Source organism: Canis lupus, chromosome 4, assembly GCF_011100685.1.
Source record: "Canis lupus familiaris isolate Mischka breed German Shepherd chromosome 4, alternate assembly UU_Cfam_GSD_1.0, whole genome shotgun sequence".
Lineage (NCBI taxonomy): Eukaryota > Metazoa > Chordata > Mammalia > Carnivora > Canidae > Canis > Canis lupus.
In genome coordinates, this window is record NC_049225.1 from 27,636,149 (window position 1) to 27,658,989 (window position 22,841).

At 43.8% G+C, this 22,841-nt stretch overlaps 1 protein-coding gene across 1 annotated transcript in view; it reads right to left on the bottom strand.

Annotated features, from left to right (window-relative positions):
* KCNMA1 (potassium calcium-activated channel subfamily M alpha 1) overlaps positions 1-22,841 on the bottom strand; it is a 711,483-nt gene that overhangs the window by 64,561 nt on the left and 624,081 nt on the right. The window contains 3 exon segments of the mRNA NM_001003300.2: positions 3,203-3,395; positions 6,880-7,104; positions 11,328-11,451. Of these exon segments, the coding sequence (NP_001003300.2) occupies positions 3,203-3,395; positions 6,880-7,104; positions 11,328-11,451 (542 nt within the window).

The following is a 22,841-nucleotide window of genomic DNA, read 5'->3' on the forward strand; positions in this document are numbered from 1 at the left end:
AAAGACTGCTTGCTGGCTGCTGGCAGCCATGGGCTCTACTCCACCGCTGACCACGAGTCTGAAAATGGTCACTGGCCAGAGGATACATCCTCTGCCTTCTTTGGGGATGTGTGTGTGTGTGTGTGTGTTTGGGGGGGTGGTGGATGAAAGGAGTGCCCTTCTCTTTTCTTGCAAGAAAAACAAGCTCCCTTTCCTTTTTTCCTTTTCTCCCACCAAAACCTACTTTCCTTGCTTATTTCTATGCAAAAAATGTTAAAGAAGGCTTTGGAGAAATGGGTATGTGCAGAGGGGAGGGGAAGCATTTTTACCACTTTGGCCATCATATAGAATCTGAGAGGCTGGGATCTGGTCTATGAGACCTGGAAGGAACACCCGCATCACACGCAGATGTAACTCAATTATGCACTGAGACTCTGATCTGTGGACCTTGACAATCACAGTTACTGAATTGGGAGAAAATAGACATGTTGGGGAGAGGGAGTGTTTTCTTGCCCCTCCCGCTCAGTTCTATCTCCTCCGCCCCAAGGGAGTGCTTCTCCTGCTTCCATTTCTTTCCATTCCCCTTGCTAGCTCCTGCCACGAGAAGAGGAGCGTCTAATCGGGTTGGTCAGCGTGTTCACTGGACCAGGTTTTGTTAGCGTGCAGATTATTATGCCTTACAGCAGTGAACAAGAGTCACCTGGGGACTCTGTTAGAATGCAGATTCTGATCCAGTAGGTTTGAGGTGGGCATGAGAGTCTGCATTTCTAACGAGATCCTCAGGGGATGCCCATGCTGGGCCAGAGTCAGGAGACACACATGGAACAAGTACTGAAAGGCAGGAACCAAATGGTGGCTTGCCTCTTCTTCTTCCTAGAGGGTCAGCTTACTGTCTTCTCATATCCTTTGTCACCCACACTCCCGGAACAGGCAGGGTAGGAGGTAGGCTCTGGCTCCCTAGTACAGAGCTGTGTAGATAAGACTCTCATTCAGTTCCTTGACCTGTTGTTCTGGCCCGCGGCCCAGCTGAGCAAGTGGAGACCAAGATTTAGATGTAGGGGAGGGGCAGAGGATGGCAGAGTGGAGAGGTCAAACCCAGCTTCCGACTATTTCAGTCAGGGTCACATCAAGCCCATCTAACAGAACACATGAAAAAATGGTCAACATCACTCATCATCAAGGGAATACAAGTCAGTACTACAAAGAGATACCACCTCACACTGGTCAGAAAAGTGAAAATGAACAACTCGGGAAACAACAGATGTTGGTGAGGATGCAGAGAAAGAGGAACCCTCTTATGCTGCTGGTGGGAATGCAAGCTGGTGCAGTCACTCTGGATAACAGTATGGAGGTTCCTCAAGAAGTTACAAATAGAGTGACTCTACTACCCAGCAATTGCACTACTAGGTATTTACCCAAAGGATACAAAAGTGCTGATTGGAAGGGGCACATGCACCCCAATGTTTATAGATGCACTAGCAACAATAGCCAAACTATGGGAACAGCCCAAATGTCCATCGACTGATGAATAGATAAAGAATATATGGTATATACCTACAATGGACTATTACTCAGCCATCAAAAAGAATGAAATCTTGCCATTTGCAACAACATGGGTTGACCTAGAGTGTATTATGCTAAGTAAAATAAGTCAGTCAGAAAAAGACAAATATATGATTTCATTCATATGTGGAATTTAAGAAATGAAACAGATGAGCATAGGGTAAGGGAAGGAAAAATAAAGTAAGATAAAAACAGAGAGGGAAGCAAACCACAGAGACTCCATGGTTAAGAGAACAAACAGAGTTGCTGGAGGGGAAGTGGGGGGATGGGGTAACTGGGGGATGGGCATTAAGGAGGGCACTTATTGGGATGAGCACTGGGTATTATATGTAAAGTGATGAATCAGCACATTCTACTCCTGAAACCAATATGTTAACTTACTTGAACTATAAAAAAGAAAAGAAAGAAAAAAAAGAAAAGACTAGAAGCCACTCTATTCTAAGTATGAAGAAAATTAGACATTGATGCAACCCCTGGAAGGGCTACAAGAAAAAAATCAGAGGCCACCACTGGCCTGTTTCACTTGCAGCAGCAGGTGGAAATTTCCACAGGAGGCGCTGTAGACCTGAAGGCAACTTCAAGAAGTCCATACACACCCACATCAGTCCCTGGCAGCAAAGCCGGTGATGCTCAGAAAGCTCCCCTAAGAGCTGCTTTGAACCTCACATCTGCTCAGGGTCTGACTGTCACTGCCTCCAAAGAACCAGGGCCTCCTTCCCCTTCCAGATTCCAGATCGTCCCTGTGCCTCGCTCTCATTGGCAGACGCAGGCCAGAACTGTGTGGAGAAGAGGATTCCATGGGCCGTGCTCCCTACGCCTTTGGTCCTGGGCTGATGGGACTCAGGCCCCCATCAGGCCCCCAGTGCCACCCCTCCAGTAGAACACTTGTGGCAATGATCCTGGGATTCACAGCCAAGCCTGCACAAACGCCTCACACCCCATCCTCCCAGGGCCCTGATTAGTGAGGCTGTTTGTTACGATGTTTTGCTGTGCTGCCTCTCTGAGACTTCTGGATGACATCTCCACTAGCAGCTCTCTGCCCAGGATCCCAGAGTAAATGACAAGGAACATGGGGGCAGAGCGGAGAAAGCAGATGTGGATCATTTAGCTCCGTCATGCCTCCTGTAGAGAATGTGTGGGCTGATGAGCAACACCTCTTGCTGAATGATTTTCTGTGTCCTTGTCGTCCCCACTGTCCAAGGGTCACCATCCCATAGGTCAGCATATAACAAGGCAAAGCTTAACATCCCCACGCAGCTATAACAATGGCAAAGCTTAACATAGGTCAATGGCAAAAATATAAACTGGAGAGAAACATTAGGAATTGTTCAGCCAGCATCTCTCCAGTGCCTGACTTTTAGCAGGTAACCCTGGTCATAAAGCCACTGTTTGGGAAGACGAAGGGGATGGCAATTGAAAGACCGCTTTCCTCTCTGGGGTGGCAGCCTATTCTGAGTGTGGGTGTTCAGGTCTCAAGCCCGCTTCCCACGATGGTAAGAAGAGGCAGCAGATGCCCCTTTCAAAGCCATCCCAGCAACCGTGGGTTTCACTGCCAGGCAGGCTGATGTGAGCCTCTTTGAATTACTGAGTGAAGGATATCCCTCTTGCCAGCCCCTGTCCCCCGCAGGCACAGCAGAGAAGTATTACAGGCTGTCCTTACCTTGGGAATTAGCCTGCAAGACCCCGATGCTGTCATCAAACTGCATAGATTTGATGTTGAGTGACGCCAAGATGCATTCCTTGTCCTGCAGCGAAGTATCATCAATATTATTCTGATTGGCTGACAGGATAACGCACATGTCACAGAGGTTGATGTTGACGGCCCTTAAATCAGCCCGACTTAATGGCGTACCCTTTGGCATAGAGGAAAGAAAAAAAAAAAAAAGAAGAAGAAGAAGAAGAAAAGCAAAAGTGAGACCGAGGCACGAGAGGGAAAGAGGGGAAAAAAATAAAAACAAATTAAACATTGAGCCGGAGCTTTGGGAAATTATTTAACAAGTATCTTTTTTATGCCTTGACATTAAGCTGGCCTAACTACGTTCAAGGGAATAGGAGCTGTGTGCTAATCTAAAGGGTAGTCGGTGCTGATGGCGGCATTTCAGGCTTGCTCTCCCCACTCAATCAAGCCGTTGCTAACAAACGAGGGAGAGGAATAATGCCAGGGTTCTACATCTTTTTCTTGCCTGGAAATTGTCTTGATTTAAGAAACTGTCCTGTGGCAACCTCTGGCTTTCAGAACGTAACGAGGGGGTGGGTTTCAAATGCCTGTTTATTTAATAGCAGGTCACTTCTGTCTCGGGCAAAAACAGCAGCTCCAACTAGAATTTCCAATGCAGCCAAGGGGAAATAGCCAGTGAGCACTGTGTGATGAGATGGGGGTTGGGGGGTGGGAGGCTGATGGTGCTGCTCAACCTAGCGGATGTGGGAGGGTTGGAAGGAATGTGAATCTTGCAAAGCGAAGGGGAAAAGGAGTTCAGCTTCAAGTCATGTAATTTTATTGTATTTTTTCAGCAAGAAAAAACAAACACAAGAGGGACGCCTACGTGGCTTAGTCAGTTAAGCATCCGGCTCTTGGTTTCGGCTCAGGGCATGTTCTTGGGGTCGTGAGATTGTGTCCTGCGCTTGGCTCCACACTAGGCATGGAGCCTGTTTAAGATTCTCTCTCTCCCTCTCCTTCCAAGTACCCCCCCCTTTTCTCTCCCTCTCTAAAAAAACAACAAAAAAAATTTTTAATGAAAAAAAAAAAAAACAAGAAAATCACCTAATTGGCCAACACCTAGGAGTGGTTAAAAATACCACTGGACATACATTCAAGGGGAGTCTATGCAGCAGGTTGAGAGACCAAGACAGTTCTCCACGTAGGCATAGCCTTGGAAGGATCTCTAAAATAAGTGACAGGGATAAGTGACAGGAAAAAACATACACACACAAAAAACAAGTTCTAGATAACTCAAAAAAGTATGATTTCATTTATGTAAAAAGAAACTCACAAAATAAAACTGTATATTCGTGAATAAACTTATAAATGCATGTACATTCAGAGAGAGATTTCAGGGAAAATATACACAAACTGATAATAGTAATTGCCTCTAGGGAGGAGAATAAGATTGGGGGGTAAAGGAAGAAGTTTTTGAGTTTATATACCTCTATCTTGTTTGAATATTTTATAACAAGAATGTATTTGTATATTACTGGTATAATTAAAAATAAATAAGCCAGTAAACAGATTTTTTTAAAATTCCATAACAACAGAAAGCAGTGAGGGAGGAAAAAAAAAAAACAGAACAAGGAGGTGATGACAGAGAGGTGAAGAATGTAAGCTCAAGTGGAATAGAGGGATTAGTATTGGAGGGGAGGGGGTGACCTCCACATGCTCTGTGTCCCTAGGAGAGACCATAGCAGAACCCACCAGGCCATCCTATGTCAGGGCTCCCCAGGGGCCATAAGGCATCATTTTGGAGTCTACATACTTGGTTCTCCAGCCTGAACCCAGTGTATGCTTGGCCTACATGGAGATTTGAGTTGCCTTCAACTCACCGACTGTAGTGGGAGAAGGTCGGCCAACCACATCCATCCCTGGATACCTTCCTCTCATTCTCCCTCCTGGAGAAGGAAGGGGCCTTGGGATGATGGAATTTGGCTGCACATAATGAGACCATCGATCCCCTTTTATGACCCAACGAGAGTCATGATTCTGCTCTCAGCCCCCAAGATGCTGCTGCAAAGTGGTAGTATGGAGGAGGAGGCATTTAGTGCTATGGGGCTGGGAAGCTACTAGTTCCAGGCTCTGGAAGCAGTATCTTTTGAGAGGAGAAGAATCCCTCTTTTCCAGGGATCTCTTGGTACAAAATAAGTCAGACCAACTTCTTGAATCATTTTCCCAGTGCCTAAGCCTCAATTGCCTACATCTATATTCTTTTAATTTTCACCTTGTAAGGAATCCAGCAGTAATTGTGATGTAAGACAATCCATGCACAGTTATATACACATGATTTCAAAACTCAAGAAATACAATGACATGCTTAGAAACATCATGTTTCTTTGGGCTGGCTTCAGATGTAGGGCACTGTTTAAACCATGAAATATATGAAGACATAGATGAAGGCCCACGTTGTGTCAATATAGTGTGCTTGAGTGCACTAAATTTTGGAGGGTTTATAAAGGACCTGCAAACACGAGAGCTTATTTGTATACATACCAGCAGGTGAGTACACGTACACAAGGGCACACAGACAGAAACACACATATATATACACACAGCATGCACCCACACACCAAACATTACACACACACCCAACACTCCACACACACACACCACACACATGCACATGTACACACACACACACACACACACACACACACACACATAGACACACAGACTTGTGTAGCCCAGTAAAATAATAAGCTCTTTACAAAATACTTTTAGACCCCAGTCCGTGTGTCCCCAGGGGACCATGTGGAAAAGCACACATAGGAAGACAATTGTGGAAATACATAATCAAATCCATCATGACAGAAACTAGCAAGGTACATATCTGTTTATGTTCTTCTATGCATATGACTATTTTTTTTTTTCTTCAGGTGACTCTTCTTAACGACATGTGCTTACTAAATAAGTGTACTGAACCTAGAATTGTTTAAAAGTTTACGAAAAGCATATTGATTAATGGTTAGGAAGTAATTAAATGACTCCCAAGCCATACATCCCACATCCTTACTCTACATTGTGGAATGTCCTAAACTGTTCTTTTTAGATTTGGGTCCTAGCATTTTTTTAACTCAAGAATAGCACAAGCACATATGTGCATGCACACATGAAAACAGTGCTAGGCTTCTAAGTGAATGGGAGGCAGGGAGTGGCCAGCAGAAGGGGTTGGCCTTCTGTACAGCAAGAATGGAGAAAGAACTCTGTTAAATCCACTTAGTTAAAAACAGAAAGTGTTAGGTCCAAGATTTACAGAAGCACTAATAGTGTCATAAGTACAATGATAAAAGTAGTTCCATGAGTAAATTTTGCTATAAGCATCATAATATCTCAAAGCGCTAGGTTTAGGGTAGGCAGGACAGAGTATATAGACACTGATATGGTAATGCACTTGATACCAGCTAACTTCATGCTTGATGAGCAGCTGATCTTGGCTGCAAATTCCTTTTAATAAGGTCTCCCAGGGTTTAGATATTCCTAGACAGAGCACAGGGGAAGGGCTGAGTCCTCAGGCCCATAACCAGATGAAGAAGCAGATGCTTGATCAAAGCTACAACTATTATATCCATCTGGGATTTTCTTTTGTGAATGAAAAGAAGGAAAAAGCATCAATAACATGATCTTGGACTTACAGGCAATATGGACACTTTGGGGAAGTTGTGAAGCGTCTCCCATTCCCGCTTGAGGTACTCAATGGAGCCCACAAACACGATGTGCTTGAGCTCGTGGTAATGAAAGTTGCTGGCACGGAGCGGCATTACCAGGTTCCGGAGGCCAATCAGGGCTGAGCTGACGTCGCCAAAGATGCAGACCACCACGTGGCCGCTCAGGACGGTCATGGCGGCTTCACTGCGAGTCTGCAACAGGGAGAAGTGCACCAGCATTGAAGAAAAGACCTCAAGGTGGTGGTAATGATTTTTTAAAAATCACCTTCATAAAGATAAACATTTGTTGAGTGCTTTCTGCGTGCTTTTTAAAAATTTCATCCATGTTACAGACATGTCATATATATTTATAATTTGAGTATGTGTGTATGCATCGTACTGGTGTAATAAACATATATAAACATATGTCCACACATAACGATGTCTTCTTCGACAAAGATTTAAGAAAGTTATGCCATAATACATATGAGCTGGTGGTCTTTCCTGATGATTATTAGGAGGAAAAATAAGAAGGAATAGCAATATTTATGTTGTTTAGAAAGAGGAGTCTTCGTTTCCGTGAAATTGTCAATAAGCTAAGCTGCCTCTTTTGGCTCTCTTGCTGAAATGATGATAAAATGGTAAGATCTATGCCAGTCTCAGCTTGAGAAGTTTGAGTTTTGAGTTCTGGACTCACCAATGGGGTTTCATACTACATCATTACATCAGTAGGTAGACCAGGACATCCTAGGCCAGGAGCTGGCAAACTATGACCCACAGGCCAAACTTGGTCTATAATCTGCTACTGTATGTCCATGGTCAGTGAGGCAAGATTGGTTTTTACATTTTAAAATGGTTGGAAAAAAATGATAGAAGATTTCATAATATGTGAAAAATATATAAAATTCAAATTCTGATGAAATTTTATTGCAACATAGTCAATCTTATTCATTTAGGTATTGCCTATGGCTGTGGTTACATTACAGCAGCAGACCTGATTAGCAGACCTGATTAGCTTGACAATGACTGTATGGCCAGCAAGATCTAACTCATTTATTATATGACCCTTTCCAGAGTCTGCTGACCCCTGTCCACTGCTGCTTTGTGGTTTCCAGGGACATGCCTGGAGTGGCCCACTGTGTATGTCATCAGAGGAAGACTCCCAGAGAGTAACTAAAAGGATTGAGAGATTGGTCAGCAAGAGCAACAAGCCCATGGCTTCCCCCAACCCTAGGCTTGATTTCAAATGAATGAATAAAGTCACTCTAGTGAGTAGAGGACCCCAGCTTCCTATGCAAGCAGGAAGCCACTGCCTTTTGCTCACTATATTAGTGAAGAGAGCAACACAGGAGGAGGCCAGTTAGTGGGTCTTTCTCTGCTCCTCCTTCTGGACGCTTCTCCAATACCTCCCATTCTTGCCTTCCTTCCTCTCTATCCATCCACTGCATGCCTGGATGGCCCCATGTGACTTACAATGCTTTAGGTGGAGGCATATTAATGTCCACTGCACCTATCAGACTGCTTGATTTAATCCCTAGAATTGACTGGTGTATTGATTGTTTAAATGCCAATATTACAATTCACGACAATGTCAGGGTTATTACAGTAACCCCCAAGGAGGAGAAGCAGCTAGCTTTCACGCCCCGATCGTTAGAATAAAGCAGGGGCTGTCACCATGATCAGTTTCCCTCTGCAATAGTACAGAACACCTAAGACAGGGGCTGTAAGAATGTCTTAGAAATGGTGATCAAGGAGGACCCACTGGGAAGTCAACATCCCACATCCCTGCTTCATGGAGAAGAGTTAAAGTTAGTTAGTTGGCTGTTTGGAAGTCTGAATGCCTGGATACCACTAGTAGAGCATCAACTGGTCTACAGTATGCTGTGATGGGGTTTCTCATTACTTTTATTTTGTTTAAAGATTGTATTTATTTATTTGAGAGAGAGAGTACCAGAGCTAGCTGAGAGCACAAGTGGGGAGGGGGTGAGAGAGGGGCAGAGGGTGAGGGAGAAGTAAGCTCCCCTCTGAGCAGGGAGCCTGATTCAGGCTGGGATCATGACCCAAGCCCAAGGCAGACACTCAACGGACTGAGCCACCCAGGTGCCCTCTAATTCCTTTTAATTGGCCAGGTCACCAGGGAGTCAAGCTCTCTTCAGTGAGCCTGAGGAATACAAACTGGGTCCAGATTAGGGGCTGGAGTGTGACACTGGGAGGTGGGAAAGGCTCCAGCTAACAAAGTGGCTGACCATAGGAGCTTAGCTCTGGGGACCAATACATCAATCCTTAGACCAGCCATGGTAACGTCACCTACAGAATCCTGTCAAGATCCCAGTTCCTAGAGTCTGATTCTGTCAGGCTTAGGACCCAACGGAACAACTACTCACATGCACAATCCTCTGCTTCCTACACATCCTTGAAGGCCTAGCCCAAGCTGGGCCTTTGTGGCCTTAAACCCTTCAAAGCACAATCTGTGTGCATCCACTAAGACTCCCCTGGCCAGTCAGATGCATCCTAGTCCTTCTCCCCTAGATGTGAATAGCATTTTGTGCCTCATAACACGCAGCATTAAATATATTATTTCTTGGCTGCATTTTATGTCTTCTAATTAGATGACCATTTCCTCAAGATTGAGGCTACTTCATATTTTCTAGCCCCCAGGGCAGTTAGTTAGCCCCCAGTGGATGCATGCAACCCCAAAGCATCTTCACATGGCTGGCTCTTCTGAGCATTCTCATCTCTGCTCCAGTGTGACTTTGGAGGAGGCTTCTTGGACCACACTGTCTAAATAACACCTCCTGGGTCCCTTTCTGGCCCATGGCCCTCCTTGATTGTCTTCATAGCACTGTATCAGTGTCTGAACTGTTTTCCTATATTCAGTTGTTCACCTGCATATCTTCTCTTTGCCTTTCCTAGAACATAAGCTCTATGACAGCAGTCATTGTCAGGGGCTGTACCCCTAGTGACAAGAGCAGCACCTAGCACATAAATGGTCTATTATAAATGTTTTGTTAAACGATGTTATTTTTCAGATGACAGAAGCAGTAACTCACTTCCTTAAACTCTTTCATGCCAGAAGGGACTTTGTTTGGATGTCAATTAGCCATACACTCTTCAGGAATAGAGGTAAGCCATTAAAACTCTGGATTCCAGATTTGATACCAGCCCTTTACCGGCTCTAAATGGGTAGCGCCAGTCTGAGTTTGGATCAACAGGGCAAAAGTGCAGTGAATACATCAGGATGTAAATACACGGAGCACCTTTGTGATTAGAACCATTTGCGCTCTTGGAAAATTGGACAATAGCTGTTTCTTGAGAATTCTGACTCTCCGTGCTTTTGTCTGCAACATTCACACCTCCAAGACAGCCTCTAGAACAACCCTGTATTGGCTCTTAATTGCTTGATTATCATTAAACTGAGAACACACACACATAGACACATTCAGATAAAAACACAGGGAAAAAATCTAGTGGATTAGAGTATGAAGTCATTCTGAGGAACTGGGACAGCCCTTTTCTGAGAAGGGTGGCCATGACATCAGAAGTGATAGGATTTTCCTGGCTGACATAAAGAAGCAGGGCACAGCAATCTGCAATGAGAAGGCATAAAGGAAAAAGAACTCTTCCATTTGACCTTCCTGATTATTAATCCATTTTTCATGGATTAGCAGGACAATAAACTGTAGGGAAGCTGATGTGGGCATTAAAACCTAAAGCTGTTAACAGGACAAGTCCACAGAGTAGAATGGATTGTTATATAGGCTGACATTCCTAAGAGAGACCAGAAGCAGCCTACTGCTGCTACTGAGATGACCTAACCATGAAATAGGGCTCTCAGCCCCCACTTGTCTGAGGTGGACCCATGGCTCATCGCTGTCATCAGCAAATTCATTTTGCATCATGTGCTAAGAAGGATCCCAAATATGCAAGGCTATTATCTAGAAGAAGACAAGACATTGTTATAAACAAAAAATATTATTTATTATATTGGTAGCATTCATATCTCTTCAAAGCATTTAATAATAATAAGTAACTTTATTGAGTCCCCTGTGGGTTTTACTCTTCACTACCACCCTAGCAGTTAGGGTCATTCTCATCCCATCTTCTCACAGATAAGAGAACTGAAGTGTAAAGAGGTCAAGCACAGCCACATCCATAGGAATTACATACATACTGCCCCCCATGGTGCCTTCTACACAGCACATGACCACCCCATATTGTAACGAGCCAATAAATATTCAGAGATTAAAAATAACATCCTTGGCTCATATTCTGATAGGAGTTCCAGTTGCTTCAGTCTGTGTCCCAAATTTTCGTTATCAAAAATAATTAGGCCCAGGGACCCTATCATCCCACCAGCCAGTTAGAGAAACCTCATTCCTGGCCATGGTAGTTTGGGACAGAAGTGGATAGCACGGATTCTGTGGCCCGCCACTCACCAGAATGACTTTCTCTATCTCCTTGGGTGCACACCAGTGAAACATGCCAGTAGAATCGTACTTCTTCACGTTGGAGTCCATGTTGTCAATCTGATCATTGCCAGGAATTAACAAGGGGTCATGCCTGGGGAGAAAATGACAAGAAAACCTAAGTGGAAAATGTAATGAATTATAAATGGAAAGTGCCCCCTGTGTAATATCTCAGAGGAGTTGAAAGACACGTGGTAAGTGGCCGCCACTGAAGGCCATTCTTTGGTTTGCAGAACCCCTTCTTTAAAGGACAACTGGCCCAACCATCACAATCACCTGGAAATGCAGGCTACCTTTATCATCTAGTAATTCTCTAAAATGATCTTCATGTCATTTTGTGGACTTAGCCTCCTTTCATGGATACCTCTCCCTCCAATTCTCATTTTACCAACCATCCAGTCTCCCCAGTGTGTGCATGTGTGCGCGCGCATGCACACACACGTGAGTGGGCATGCACACGCATGCGCACGCACGCACACACACACACACACACTCAGACCAAAGGGTTGTTATTAGCATTGGCAATGAAGAGGAAGGAATAGGAATAGAGCCTCATGCTGACTGACTGGCATGAGGATGGAAAGCCAATTACTTGCTCTTTCTGACTACAACTTCTGACGTGATGCTCTTCGCAGTAAAAGCTTTAACAGGCTGCACTTTAAATATTTTAGCAATTTGCCCAATCAGATTTTGCTCTCCCCGGCTGAAGCCCTTTAAAGATTCAGCAACATGTCACTTCAGAGCAGATTGACTACCAAATGCCCACATCTGGAATACATGATTTCAATACTAAACAACACCCTCTCTCCTTGCCTTGACAACTGTATTTGCACTCACCATCCAATGACGGTCTCCCCCCACCCCCACTGCACCTCCCAACTATAGCCTTCCTTGGATGAGAGCTCAAGCTCAGACGCATCTTAATAAACCTGTCTTGAATTCATCCTCTTGCCTTGTTTACTGGTGGAGAGGAACGATGCTGCTGCAGAGGCCTCCCCTCCAGTGGGCTGGCAAAGCCTTACCAACAACCTTAGGAATTACAATAAAATCAGGCAGGTCTAACAGGTTCACAGCATAAGAAACATACTCCTACATCTTGGGTCATATTCATTGTCCTATTCCATCTCTGATAGCGATTCCATATCTCAATTGGGGGGAGGTCTTTTAGGTTTCTACAACATTGACCACATATAATTAGGACACTGTCACGGGCATATCTACCTGTCCTTGCAGGGGAATTATCTTTCCTAAGTAATATCACCAATTCAAGATAGAAAATATAAAAAGGTTCGAATTCCAAAAACTTATTATAAAGTGATTTTACCTTTATATGATTTATTTTAAGCATCAGTGGGTGACTACTTAGTTTTTAGTATTTTTCCCTCTGAAATTTCTCTGACACTTCTCATTTATATGTCCACTACATAGAAAGTGGGACAGAAATCTCTCCTACATGATCCACAGCCCTAGAACTAAGCTTTTGGGATATTAGGATACCTATCATGAACTGTTCCCCTGCCCCCGGTATTCACTCCACCCCGACTTAAGATGGGAAAATTCTCACTGCATTTATTTATTCCTGAGAATTTGCTTTTAGGCTATACCAAATGACAAATACCATGTGAGCAATTCTGCAAAGTTATCTTCAACAAACATGCTAGATTACTATAGGAACTGTCATATCTAATCTTCAAAAGAGAAAAACAATCCACCTTGGAATAGCATCTCAGTAGCTGAGCTGTTGGTAGATCTTTAGGTGTTGTAAACCACCAGGCCACCTTTCAAATACTGAACTCAGTCAAAAATGCTGGAATAAAAAAGGCAGTTGCTCCTAAGAACAGGTCACAGATCAGAGCAAGAGCAACTTTTGATTTTTTTTTTTTGTCCTTGAAGAATCTTTAATAGTTTTCATAGATATCCATCTGTGATAGGATATCTAACCATCTGTGATAGGTAGGTGGTTAGAAACCACCAAAGAGATTTCAGAAAATACCAGAATGAAGTCTTCCCAGCCCTAGAAGAATATATTTTAGTTGCAAGAGGATCTTAATACATTTTCTCTAAAGAAATAGACCCAGCTTCAAATTCTCTTGCCCAGTTTATTGGTTAGAGAGGGAGTATTATCTCAAAGGGGCTTGAAACTTGCCTATAATACCTCCAACCCTCATCTTAGAAAAGTAAATAAACAAGCCTGATGATCAGTCATCCCTCAATGAGAAGAGAAAAGACAGTTGTTTAATGTCAAGCCTCATTAACTGGGGTGAGGGTCTGGGGAAAGCAGGTATAATTTCTTCTTTAAAAAATCTTATTTATTCTTGAAGTGTAGTTGACATACAATGTTATAGTAGTTTCAGGTGTAATTTGACACTAGGGTTGCAAGCCATGATTGGCACTGTAATATCCAGAAGCACCTGAGAAGTCTCAGTGGTATGTCATGCTGCAGTCTGTACTCCCCACACACCTCTCACCCTGGCCTGGATAATTTAAATGTATTACCCAGGATTTCCCTCAAAGGGTCTGATCTTAGGACCATTAAAAAGTCTCCCCAAACAAAAATAGTTCCTTTTCTGACCAGTCATTGATACCTGGACTTTGAACTTTGATTTCTTGAATCATCAAAGCAGCCAATAAACATGAATTTTCTATTTTGATCCAGGAATGGAGACTACCCTGATGATTAGGATGCAGTCCCTAGTCAAAGAGAGGGTCATAATATAGCAAGAGAGAGAAAACGTCAATCAAGAGTTGTGATACACTGTGATGAGTGTTATAGCACACAAGGTGGCATGAGAATACCAACAAAGAAGCTGTTAATTGCCTGGTATTTGAGTAACATTAAGGAAGGCTGCCCAGAGAAGGTAACATTTTATCTGATCCCTAGAAATGAGGAGGAATCTCAGCTTATTTTAGTGTCCTGGAGGCCTATATGAGCCCAAGGATGGCACCCCAAACCATAGCTGATGATGTTGGCTGTGGTATTGTCCAATCTGAGGTATAGAAGACTCAGGCCAGGGGGATCCCTGGGTGGCGCAGCGGTTTGGCGCCTGCCTTTGGCCCAGGGCGCGATCCTGGAGACCCGGGATCGAATCCCACATCGGGCTCCCGGTGCATGGAGCCTGCTTCTCCCTCTGCCTGTGTCTCTGCCTCTCTCTCTCTCACTGTGTGCCTATCATAAATAAATAAAAAAAAAAAAATTAAAAAAAAAAAAAAAAAAAAAAAAAAAAAAAAAAAAAAAAAGAAGACTCAGGCCAGTCACAGTAGCCAGTCCTCTGATGTGCCATTGTGGTCCTCAAATGGAAGATGGACTCCATTGATTGCATATGACTGATTGGGAGCAGGTTAAGAACCATGTGTGGAATTTAGATAGAACAAAAATCAAGTTTCCAAACATGAAGAATGTTATAAAAATGGAAAGGGTTTTAAAAAAATGACATGAGTTGTTTCCCAAGAGAGTGGATTTCTCATCATTTGAGACATTCCAGAAAAGCTGGAATACAGAGATTTCATTGTAAATGTTAGTTGAACCTAGAAGACCTTCAAGCCTTGAGGTACTGTTCTCTCGCTGAGAAAGAGGTGGGTAGAAGGATTCTGGAAATCCTTCTGGGCCACTTCTGGGAATCCAAACGCCAGAGGTAACTGGCGTTACCTCTAGAATTAAGTAACTCTAGAAATGTCAGAGCAATAATGGGAGATCAGAAGAAATAAAGACTGATGACTTTAGAGTTCCATGAATGACCATGAGTGTTCCTCATTCACTGGGTTCTACCATCTGGAAGAAAGCTTAGGACATGGTTTATTCCAGTAACTACTTTGAACCGGACAGGGTGAATTTCTTTATGATATCTATTGCTGTAGTGATTTCAAGTGGCTTAGGTTGGCTTAAACTGCAGAGGTCTCTGACATAGGTGAATAGTGAAGAGCCAGTTGGCCATAGGAACTTGTGCTTCTAAATTGAGGTTGATGGAGTTTACATCAATAAAAGAAAGTCAGAGCATTTGCCACTGAGCACAACAACTAACATTGTTATGGTCAGGGGAGGCCCAGGAGAAGAACCAGACAGTCTGCTGTAACTAGAAAGGAAGTCCACCAGAAACATCCCGGAACAAATCATCCCAGCATCATTTGTTCATAAAATGATTAAGAGAACCACATTCAAATGTTCTGAGACAATTACCCAAAAGCCCCTTGGTTAGAATTAAGGAGAAATACTAGATATTGTCTTTCCTATCTTACTTATTTTATAATTTCCCTAACTCATGAAGTAATCTCAACTCCCCTAAAATACACCATAATTGATTCAAGGCTCACTTGTCATTTACCACTGAGCCGATGTACATGCATTATTTTAAAGTAACAGAATCTCTCTGAGGTGAGGTCTATCTGCTGCACAGCTGTTAAGTGAGCATCATTCTGTCCCCCACCAAGTCTGTATATCAAAGTCCGAACTCTCAGTACCTCAGGATGAGACTGTATGATAGAGTCTTTAAAGAGGAAATTAAATTAAAAAGAGGTAATTAGGATGGGCCCGAATTCAATATAGCTGCTGCACTTATAAGAAGAGGAAATGTAGACACAGACATGTACAGACACGTGAAGACACAGAGATAAGACAGCCATCTAGAAACTCAGCAGAGAGACGTGGAACAGAGCTCTCCTTCATCGACTCAGAAGAAATCAACCCTGCTGGCAGCTTGATCTTGGACTTCTAACATCCCCAACTGTGAGAAAATCAATTTCTATTGATCAAGACACCCAGTGTGTGCCACCTGGTTATGGCAGCCCCAGGAAACCCATACAACAGTCCACCTTGAAAAGTGGGCACAGTGTATCAGCTGTCGATCTCTAGAAGGGACCCTAGCTGCCCTTCTTGCCCTCGAGTCTCACCTGTTCATTTCAGGAAGAAATGCATCCTGCCACCTGTTTAGGAATCTACAAAATGATACCAGAAATACACAATATCTTATTCAAAGAGTTCAGGCCAAAGTACCTCCCTCCCTCAGCACCACCCTACCCCACCCCAACATACATATCTGCTCTGCCCCGAGAGGGCACTTCTCTTGAGCCTTTAACTCGCAACCACACTTTTGGGTTGATACCTATGACAACTAGTTCAAAGGAAAGAGGAAGCCTGGACACCTGCCACTTAATTGATTCATTTGACCCAAGAGCTGTCTCCAAAAGGGATGTTTTTGGGGGTAGAAATCACTGAGGGGGAAAAAAAAAAAAAAGAAATCACTGAGGGGAGGAAACCACCTATTTCCTAAGTGACAATATAGTATAGTGGCTCCACAACCAAAATATCTGTCTGCAAGTTTTGGCTTACCTCCTACTTGCTACATTGGACCTTGCCTCGATTTCTTCATCTGTACAATTAGAGCATGAATCACCACCATGACTTAATGGATTCCATTTAAGGATTACACGAGTAAAGCCCTGTCCTGCACTTAGCATAGAACATGACACAGAGCATGCCCTCAGTAAATGTTAACTACCATTATTATTATTATTCTTTATTGCTAAAAAGCCACTCATATATTTGTAGCTCTTATGAAAGGAGATGGTAAGGGTAGGGCAGTTTAATAATACACATATAGGATTACTATAGTTATTTCTACTAGTATCGCCATTATAAATGGTGAATTGCCATTTATAAGTATCGCCACCATGAGTTGAATTGTTATAAAATGTTTAGGGGTGGAACTGTTACCTAGGTTTTATGATTTACTCATGACTGTAACACTGGCAGGTAATTTCCACTATTATTACCCATTTGCATGGTTGGAAAAGAAAGTGGTTAAGTAACATGGCTAATATGGCACAGCCAGTGAGAGGAGAGGCAAGGTTTGAACAGGTCTTGACTGGGAGCCAATGCTGCTTGGCCCCCTCTTCCACCCCCTCCCATTTGTAGGAGGCAGCTGGATTTTGTTCATTCTCCCTGGCTGAGAATTTCTCTCACATTTTATCCAGCCTCCAATTTCCCAGGGAGACCACTGCAGGGTGGGCCTCAACCTAAATGGGGTGCTTGGAATGATAGGAGAAGCCTTAGGAAATGAGAAATGAGGCCCCAAAGCTCAAGCAAAGGACGCAATTAAAAAAACATGCTGTAACTTTCCTCTTTCACACTTTTTTTTTTTTTTTTTGGTTTGTTTACTTGTACTTTAATGTAAATTTCTGAAGGCCAGTGTTGAACCCACTGCCACAGAAAAACTGGGATTTGCTGTATTTGCCTGTAAGCGGAACTGTGCTCTTTAAAATATAATACTGGCTTCCCCACAGCAGGTTTGCTGGAAGAGGGATTTGTGGTTTTGCTTTAGGCACTTGTCTTCAAGGCAAGCTTTTTGTGTTTCTGCTCTAGCAGGGCATTTAGTTCACTTCCTCAGATTAATTGATGGCAAGTGGCATTCCTTGCTCTGCAGACCCTCAAAACAATGATCTTTTATTCTTTATTTGAAGTCAGGCATGCTTAATTTCTAGCTGTGGACTTTGGAGGTGTGAGCTAAGATGCAAGAAGCATAGATATGAAAAATTTAACTCACTGGGGCTCCTCGGTTGCTATAAAAATGTGGATGTTCCTGAACGGAGTCTTCAAATATTGGAACACGGCAAAAGCTTTCCCAGGCTTAATTGATTATTGAGGCTCTCCTTTGCACATTGTCCTGACAAAGGCCCATGGGGTAATTTCCTTTCCTACTGATTATTCATACAAGCTGTGCCTTCCATGAATGCCCACCGTGCTAGTCTGTCTGTCTTTGCAGCTCAGGGCACTGTGCTTCAGGGCTCTGCAGTGGAGAATGAACAAAATCCAGCTGCCTCCTACAAATGCAAATTATTATCTCTGAAGGAACATCTCTCACCTCTTCTGGTAGGAGTTCCTAAGAAGGGAGAAAGCGGCTCCTGTCTCTGGTTATGGAGGAGGATAGATTCAGGAGGAACATTTGAAACAAAGTGTGAGACCTCAAAAATATCCCCATAGCCCCACAGTGGTGCTTGACACAATGGATACACTCCACAGAACTAGTCTTTGCCACTGGGACTACAAGCAACTATTCAGTGATAAAGTGAGACACTAACGTCTCTTTCTTGCTGACCTCCATCCCATGAGCTAATTAGCAAATAAACATTAAACAGCCAATAAAATATTAGTTCTTGTAACGTACATTTAAAATTCCATTTTTTGTTTTTTGTTTTTTGCCCTCCTTTCTCTTCATTTCTTCTTCTACTCCATTTCTTCTTCTACTCCAAGGCAGTTAGTAACTAAATCCTTGAATGCAATGCTCAAGAGGGGCAAGCCAAGCAAGTGAGTCACAGGCTGTGCCGAAGAGGGTCTCAGGTGGTCTCTTCAAAAGGACTCATATTTGGGTTATTTGGGTTTTCGTACCATAAATAATCTATCTCATTCTGGGTTACATTTCATTTCAGGGTGAATACTATTTCCCGTTATGTTGCAAGGCTTTTGGTTCCGGCACCTACCTTCCCTCATCCTTCAGCACTGCCCCCACCCTCCTGTGTAATGAGCATCTCTCCTGAGACACAGCTGCCCGCATTGCCCCCCACACACACACCCACCTGCATCTCCCACCAGAAGGTCATCCCTGGAGCCACCTTGACAAAACCTTCAGGCCAGGCTCTGGCCACTCTACCAAGACCCGAGTCCTTTTCAACTTCTGTATCTATCTCCTTACATCTTTTTCCCTGCCTAACAAGTAAACAGTCAAGAACTACTGCCACCTCATATATCATCTCTTGTTAGGCAGCCACCACTCTAAAAGGAAGAAGGAAATTACTGCCTTTATGTCTGGGAGACAACCTGGGAGAACTGACATGTTCTTCAGTCCTAGAGAAGAGCATGCAAGATGCTCTTGAAAGGAGAGGACGGGATAATGACCCTCTGCTGAGCGTGCAACTTGTCCAGAGACCTGTGTCAAATCCACCCCAAGCCCTGGTATGATGAGCCCCACTATTTCTTTCTTCTCCAGTCCCGTCGGGGCCTGTCATTTGCTATTTGTTTGTGCATTCTGAGGTGAATTTACTTAGCTAAGCTGTCCCTGCCTTCCTTCTTTATTCTTCCCAGTTGGAAGGAATGGCGAGAGTGGCATTCCATCCCCAACTCTGACTGGGCTCAGGACATCTTGCCATTTCCTATTACTAGACTCTTTCAAGTTGGCAGTCCTAACAAAAAGACCCCATGGAAGGTATAAGTCAAAAGAGAAGAATGGGACTTAACAAGCAGATGAGTTTATTTCACTTAATGATCAGGAAATGGCCAAGAGGCTAATCAGTTTTCCTCAAATCCTCTTTCCTCTCCTATTCAGGCAACCAATCTCTAATATTTTCTGGGTCTTGTGACGTGAAGCTCCCTCACCATGCTCAATTTCTCTATTTTCACTATTGTCAATTATCCTTGCTAGCCTGGCTGGGGGCCATCTCTTTGGTAAATTGTCTCCCTGAAACATCCTCCATGAATCCTCATGGCTCATGGGCCCTCTATCTGACTCTAAGTTTCCCAGGTCCTGGAGAAACCGGTGTAACTTGGACTAATGTCAGGAATTCTGTGTGTTCTTCTTGGGAAGACTATGGCCCACTTCTGGTCCACTATTCTACAGCAGAACCTGAGTGGTTTGGCACCCAAAGGACCTTGGCAGAAGCTGGGGCTGGCTGGGCCTTCTCCTCACACTTATTTATGTAACATATGTTTCCAGAAGGCTGCCCTGATGGAAGGTTGGTTCTACACCTCTCCTTACACTGCCACCAGTGATCCTCCTAAAACACGGTCTCCTCAAGAACTTGCAAGCATTTCCCAGTGCCTATGATGGGCAAGGGCCTTCGTGGGTGGATACAAGAATATTCTCATATTTCCAGTTCCAGTTATCCTCCTCCAAGAACCCCTTGCTCCAGCCACATTGAGCCATTTACTATGGCCTGAGCACTCTCCTTATTTCCTCCAAATGGACAGAGCAGTAAAAGAGTTAATAATATGGGCTTGAAGCTAAACCACCGGGGTTCAGATCCTCCTAATTGGGTAAGACACATCAGATTCACTAGACTTTACATCTCTGCTACTCAGCTTCTTCATCTATAAAATGGAGGAAAGCATGATTCTTACTCATGCAGTTATAGTTAGGATTCAGGGAGTTCACAGGCATAATGTTCTTGTAATGATGCCTGGCACCCAGTAAGTAATGAACACGGGTAGGCTTGATATTACTAGAAAATTCTCCTCATCATCCAGGGCTAGGTTTAAATGAAACCTCTTTCACAAACTGGCCTCAGCCTCCCAAACCAGAAGTAATGGCAGCTCTTTCTGTTCTCTGTTCTCACAGCCCATGCTAGTACATCTCTGAGCTGTTTCTACTCTATTTTGCCATATACGCTTGCCTGTCTCCTACATTAAACTGTGATCGTTTTGAAGACAGAGACCTATTCTAACCCATCTTACTTTACACTCCTCAAAGACTTTCTATAACCCTGAATACAGTAGGCTTTCAAAAAACATTTGTTCAACGAGAATTAATCTGAGAAAAGGAATTGAAACAGACAGCTGAAATGCACCGCCTTTTTGGATCCTATTTGAGGATACAGTGTGAGAGCCCAGGCATTTACTCTCCACTATCTACCCGCTGGAGAAATATTCTTAGTATCCAACAGCATTTGTGAATACAGGTCCTTGAAGGTGGCCAAGGAAAGAACCAAATATGATTGTAAGCTGGGCAGGGTTTGAGGGAAATCCATGGATCTGCTTCAATTGTAGTCAAAATGGTGCCCAATGTGCTTTTTTTTCCCCCTAGAGAAACTTTCTAGAGAGCTTTCATTTGAAGTTCAGTGGAGTCTGTGAGCTCCCCCAAATTAAGAACACTTGACTCGGTTATCTAGAGACAATGTTCTTGCCCTCTGCAGCCCTGCAATGGAAGAAACACAGCCATCCTCTCAAGGTGTAGACTCACCAGCAGGGACAAGTGGGCAATGAGTGGTTGGTGACTTTAAAGGGAAACTAAGAGAGGTTCCTTAAATCATTCCATGTTAAGAGATCAACAAGGAAGGCAAATAACATGAGTCTGGGAAACTCCATGGCCTGCTCCTCCTGGGGGGTTTGTGAAGCCAAAGGTTATCTGTCATGACACAGGACTACCTGGCTTAGAGCACAGACGCTTGCCATTTGGCTCAATCTGGCTGTGAGAGTTGTTTTCTGTCAGGGCAACTAAAAAACATAGTGCATCAGGATCCAGACACACAAAACGAGGCTGTTCACCTAATGGCTGTGCAGAGAGCTAAGTGACACTGAAAAACCAGGGTGAGTCTGATACCAGAACAAAAGGGAGACAAAGACCATTAGTGCAGAGTCCCGGCAGCACTTGATGCTGGCAGATAGTTTGCAAGAAACCCTCGCGTAGGAGCCTGTTTTATTTGCAGAAGCCACAGTGGTAAATTAAAGCCCATCCTCTCCCATTCTGGGCTCTCTGGTTTCTCTTGGAGCTATTCCTATCACTGCCCATAGGCCACTAAAACCTTTCCACATTCGGAATGATTGATTCTGCTCAAACAAGCAAGCCACAAACTCATGTCGAAAAGCTCACTTCAAATAAGTCATTAGCTTCCTTTATGGATTTTTCAGGTCAGAAGGAATAGGACCTAAGAGTCCTATCTTCTGCAGAGTCGAAAGGGAGTGTTTGAAGAGGTAGGGTGACCTGAAGAAGCCACAAGATATGGCATGAGCCCCCGCTCTTTCTTCTCAATCAACAAGAGGAATATAACAAGAATAGGTCCCGGCAGCCTCACCATCAGTGCCAGATATTCAAACCAAACGAAGCTGCCCATGGGTTCTTCACTCACATGCTGGAAGTGAAGGGGGAAAGAGGGCTCAGCACCCGGTCTTTGCTTCCACATCAGAAGATGCTGCAGAGCATTTGGGGACATAGAGAGTCATGGTAAAGGAAGGGTGTCGAAGACTTTCCGACTTGTCATTGGACAGCCCGTTTCAGCTGAGCTGCAGTCCAGACCATTGCAGGCAGGTGGGGTGAAGCAGTAGTTGTGGCCATAGAGTAGCCCAAAGGCACCAACACCAGAAACCCAAGTTCTGTAGCTTGGCAAGCCTCAGCTCACACCGCCTGACCCCCGTTTAGCAATTCTGATGTACCACGGGGCAGACAGCTCCAGCCCAGGATGACTGCTCCCTCAGCCCCTCTCCAACAGGCAATGAAAGCAAGACCCACTTTGAAAATTCTCCCCCATCATGCAAACTGACATAGGCATGCTTTTCAAAAACCCACAGCCAATCTGTTGATCATTACTTATTTACAAAGGCCTTCGGGCAGAAAGTCCTGTAAAAACCATGCTTGATACGGTATACACTAGCTTTTTCTGCTTGTGGAAAAAAAGTCCCCCCAAGGCTACCTCAAACCATCACTTTCTATTGCACATAAAATGTAGCGTGTAACACTAAAGTATTTAATATATATGGTATAATATATCTACAGGAAAGGCATTTGT